Here is a 5,086-nt window from a genome sequence, read left to right as displayed (position 1 = left end):
CGTCTAGAGGCATGTCACTTACATACATGATTAAGAATATGGGGCTAACTATCCCTCCTTGAGGTACACCAGCCTCTGGAGCAAGATACTCCGAGTAGATGCCCTCGACATTTTCTGTTTTCTAGGAAGTTAGACAACCATTGAATAATTCCTCGCGGTAATTCCATCTCTAACATCCGGGACCTTAGACCCGAGTGCCAGATTATATCAAAAGCCTTCTCTAAATCAAAAAGACAAACAACCGTGCCCTCTCTGTTATTAAAACTATGATCCTCTGGTTTATGACGATTTAAATAACCCGCTCGTGATTGTGTGACTATATTTGGATCTCAGAATTTATGTATGAATCACTGGCACGACTTGTGCGACACCTATCGGAGACCTTGATTAGGACAACAACGTTAAACAAGAATAGTAGAAATCGTGAACCTCGGGGACCACGCGCGCTTGGAGATCATGGAAGCTGAGGTTAGTAGTCGTTAGATATATTGTCAACATAATATATGCATGTTTAATATTGAGTTTTTAGTTCACTAAGGGAAGCCTGCTCTATATTAACCACACGATGTTTGGATTTCCACATTGTTCTGTTATTTTGGCAAGACCATATATCAGTTTCGTTTAAAATTAAAAAAAAAATGTATTAAATTGTCGACAGTATTTGTTTATTCATTGTATTCAACTTTAGTAGATGATTTTAGATTAATAGCTTTATCAATGTACCTTGGTATGAGGTATCTGGCTTGTGTATTAACATTACGTTAATTCAACTTAAAATCTTTTTTTGAATTTGTTGTATTTTAAATAAAATATTTGGTTTCGAATCTTACAGAATACTTTGCAGACAACCTATTTTGAACATTCTTAGGTTAATTCCCAGTTCATAGTTTGTTTATTTTTCACAAACATAGAACGAAACTGCAAGAATAGCTTCTTACAATGTTACTTTTATGATCTAATAAAGTTGTGTGTAACATTTACATTTTAAAGGCTCTATTTTACCTTATCGATATGACTATTATACTGATATCTTGATCTCAGCTGTTTGGATGTTGACCAGCACAAACTGATTAAAAACTTTAAGATAATGGCGATATTGCCTTACATCGGGTGCTAGATTCACGAGGGAGGGAGGAAGCAGAGTCAGCAAATGAAGACGGAAACGACAGTTAAGACAAAAACCATTTCATTCACAAGAGTTGAACTTTTCAGAATACACTTATTCCCTCATCAGGGCTCTCTGAAAACAGGGTGTATTTGTACAAGATGTATTTGTACATGAGAGATAAAATCCAAATTGTATTTAAGAACACGAAGCTTATAAAACTTTAAGAAGAAAACTTTATAATTAGAAAAAAAACATTTGAATTTTACTTAATTTACGACTCATCTCGATGCACAGATTTACCTAGAATACATTGTTTGATATTTGTTGTTGTTGTTGTTTTAGGGGGGGCTCTTTGTTGTTTGTACCAATCTGCCTGGAATATATGGTTTTCACTTTAAAAAAAAATGTATTTTTTTCACATTGGTTCTTTTTTTGGAACTTTTTTATTGTTATTTATTTATCTGTTTATCTTGATGAAGTATTTTTCTAATATTGTTTGTCGTGAAATACTGTTGTAAGAAACTTACCACTGTAGTGTATACTTACAATAATCGTTTTAATGAATGTTTAAATAACAATGTAACTTCATTTATGTTATGACATGCTTGTGATTCGTGGTGTAGTATTACACAAAACGTTATTTTATTGTTCCTTGTGAAACACAGCTATAATACTGATATTGGTTTATGAACTTTAACTGTTGTGATACGATTGTTTTGAGTTAAAACGTGGCCATTTTTGTAGCAACAGTTATTCCAGACAATATAGTGTGAAAACTCCTGGCAAATATCAATCCAGGAGAAGATGAATGAAATCAAAAGACTTTCATAAAGCTATAGAACTAGAACAGTGGAATCACGTTGTGTCCAAAAGATGTAACAGTTCACTGGATGGAAAGATTATTAAGGAATAGGAATTGTGGGTAACGTTTTAAAAGCCTGTCAACAAGATAAAGGAACTAAAGCATCGACGAGACAATAATAACAATATTAAAAAAAAAACTTTAAAATGTAACAAAAGTTGAAGAAATTGTGTCACAAAACGGTGTACAAATGATTAGTTATTAGTACATCGAAGTGAATTATTTTCCACTGACGAAATAAATAACTGTTTGATTGTTTTTTAAGCACAAAAACGCACAGTGGGCTATCTGTGTATACCCTCCACAGGGATCGAACCTCGAATAAACGCTTTATGTTTCAGCTTATCGCAGAGCTACTGGGGTACAAAAGAGTAAATAAACAAATACAAATATTTACAGCTGCTCTAGGGAATGAGAACACATAGTAACAATATCACGTAGGAAAATAATATAGTTTCTAGGGCATGAGAACAAATAGTAACAATATCACGTAGGAAAATAATATAGTTTCGAGGGCATGAGAACAAATAGTAACAATATCACGTAGCAAAATAATATAGTTTCTAGGGCATGAGAACAAATAGTAACAATATCACGTAGCAAAATAATATAGTTTCTATGGCATGAGAACAAATAGTAACAATATCACGTAGGAAAATAATATAGTTTCTAGGGCATGAGAACAAATAGTAAAATTATCACGTAGCAAAATAATATAGTTTCTAGGGCATGAGAACAAATAGTAAAATTATCACGTAGCAAAATAATACAGTTTCTAGGGCATGAGAACAAATAGTAACAATATCACGTAGGAAAATAATATAGTTTCTAGGGCATGAGAACAAATAGTAACAATATCACGTAGGAAAATAATATAGTTTCACAGTAACGGTGGACACAAAACAAGGTCTCACCGTATTGAGATTGTAATAGAATAAACCCTTAAAATATTGAGGAATGAATCTTATGGAAAAGCGCTCTAGGAACTCAATATATATATATATATATACAGCTCAGGAGATAGCTAAATACAAAACAGAACTACGTTTTAATCACATTCTTCAGTTTTAGTTCATATGTTTGGAGATGTAGTTGTAAAGCTGTTCATATTCTTCACGAATCTACTAGTCCTGGATTAGTGAGCCATGTGGTATATATATAATTTTTTTTTTCAACCAGTATGCCTATACTGTTCTCGAGCCCGTATGGAAAAAGGGAGTGGTCCACTTCACGCCCCTACTGCTGTCTGTGGCAAATAGCCTTGTTTGGTAAATTTTTCAGGGGACGCCATTAGTCTTCCATAAAAAAAAAACATATAGCTCGAAAACAGCGCGCACGATCCCATATGTGTCAACCCTAGAATGTTGCTCTTACACAATGTTTTTTATTTCTATAAATTTATATAGCTCTGTTAGACTTTTCTTTATTGCTATTGAATTTATGCTTGCATTTAAACATTATTTATTATTTGTTGTGTTTTACAACAGCTTATGTCAAATCATCACGACACTGGCCTCGATGAGTAAAAATAATATCTCTGAGTTTTAACTATATTTAATGAACAGTTTTAATGAGAAGAAGTCTTTGATTGTATATCATTATACATATATATATTTCTATACTTAGGTCAACAACCGAGTTTTCTTCCCAACACACTTGGAGGAAGGTAGGTCGTGGAACTGATTCATGATGAAATATAACATCTTCTTATAACTTTACCAAAAAGTTAAATTAATTTTAATACCTGCGAACCTTGGATACAATTGCGTTTCTGTTCTTTCATATAATAGAGTATATTGAGTACGAGAGTATGATCTGAATGTTTGTAAATCTTTATACACTGTGTTTAGTTTATTCAGATTTAGCTAAAGAAGTATTATACTGTATTGGAAAAAGTATGGAAACAAAATGAGTATTAAATGCAAATATTTCAGGATTTCTCACCACCCCCACCCCCGTATTGTCTGAAAATGAATAGCACCTGAATAGTCACATGTTAATAGTTTACATTGTGACTGGCTGTCATGCACCTAATTAGACAGTGTCACATCAACATAATGCCTTTAAAAGTATAGTCAATCATACTATTCCCAGCAGTAGTGTGGTACGTGTACACGTACCTACCTGAACAAAAATGGCACATAACAAACGTGTAGAAATCAAAGTTCTGGTTGGTGCAGAACAGTCAAAGTGACAGACTGATGCAAAGTTTCAGTGGGAGCTATCTGAGAATTTCGAAGTGGGTAAGTTAAACTACTCCTGTTGATAATAAAAGCAGTCGACATAAAAACTAAATTGTCTAAAAAAAGATGTCAAGGAACTCAAGATAGATGTTTCTAATGACCTAGGTATAAATACAGGAGTGAATGTTAACTCCAGAGCATTAGCAAGCAATGAGATGAGTGATGTAGCTACTCAGGAGAGATAACAAAACCATAAAACTAAAATGGGCATCAGAATTCAAAAATAGGATGAGCAAAGCTAGAGGAGGGATATCTTTACAGATGAATCCAAATCCAAATTGTTTGGCTACTATAATCAACGATACTTTGTTCAATGGTAGAGATGAGAATATCATCCCGTGAAGTATGCTGTGGAACCAATACAAGTGTAAGCTGCATCTCAGCCACTGGTATTGGAGATCTACATAAAATTAATGGCATCCTGACTGCTGGCAGGTACAAGCAGGTTTTATTCATCATGTCATTCCTTATTGAATAAATTATGTTGGGCAATAATTCATCTTCCAGCAAGACAGTAATCATCGATATGCAGCAAATGTGGAAAAAGAATACCAGGGGAAAAAATGGTTGATGGAACACACACAATCATGGCTCATCCTGTACAGTCCCACTGTGAATATTATTAAGGCTGTATGGACTTATACGGAAATTTGGAAAGTTAAACGGCAACCAAACTATGTGGAGTAATACAAAACATTCAGTACAACATTTAACAATCATACATCGATTAACTTGTAGTAGCATAAAAAAGATGTACTGCTCTTTTTTAAATGTCATTTCATTATACAACTTGTTTGCTTTCCTTTTGTATTTTCTATAATATTGTATTATCCTAATGATATACTGATCATTTAGTTACAATTACTCATTGTA

At 33.4% G+C, this 5,086-nt stretch overlaps 1 protein-coding gene across 1 annotated transcript in view; it reads left to right on the top strand.

Moving 5' to 3' along the window:
- The first annotated feature begins 415 nt into the window (after positions 1-415).
- LOC106468835 (neuronal-specific septin-3-like) overlaps positions 416-5,086 on the top strand; it is a 49,192-nt gene continuing 44,521 nt past the window's right edge. Inside the window, exons 1-2 of the mRNA XM_013929277.2 lie at positions 416-468; positions 3,597-3,636. Coding sequence (XP_013784731.1) covers positions 457-468; positions 3,597-3,636 — 52 coding nt within the window. The 5' untranslated portion in view covers positions 416-456. The remainder of the gene's footprint in view (positions 469-3,596; positions 3,637-5,086) is intronic.

Source organism: Limulus polyphemus, unplaced genomic scaffold (assembly GCF_000517525.1).
Source record: "Limulus polyphemus unplaced genomic scaffold, Limulus_polyphemus-2.1.2 Scaffold3183, whole genome shotgun sequence".
NCBI lineage: Eukaryota > Metazoa > Arthropoda > Merostomata > Xiphosura > Limulidae > Limulus > Limulus polyphemus.
Note: the sequence above shows the minus strand (reverse complement) of the source record. Positions and strands in the feature narration are given on the sequence as shown.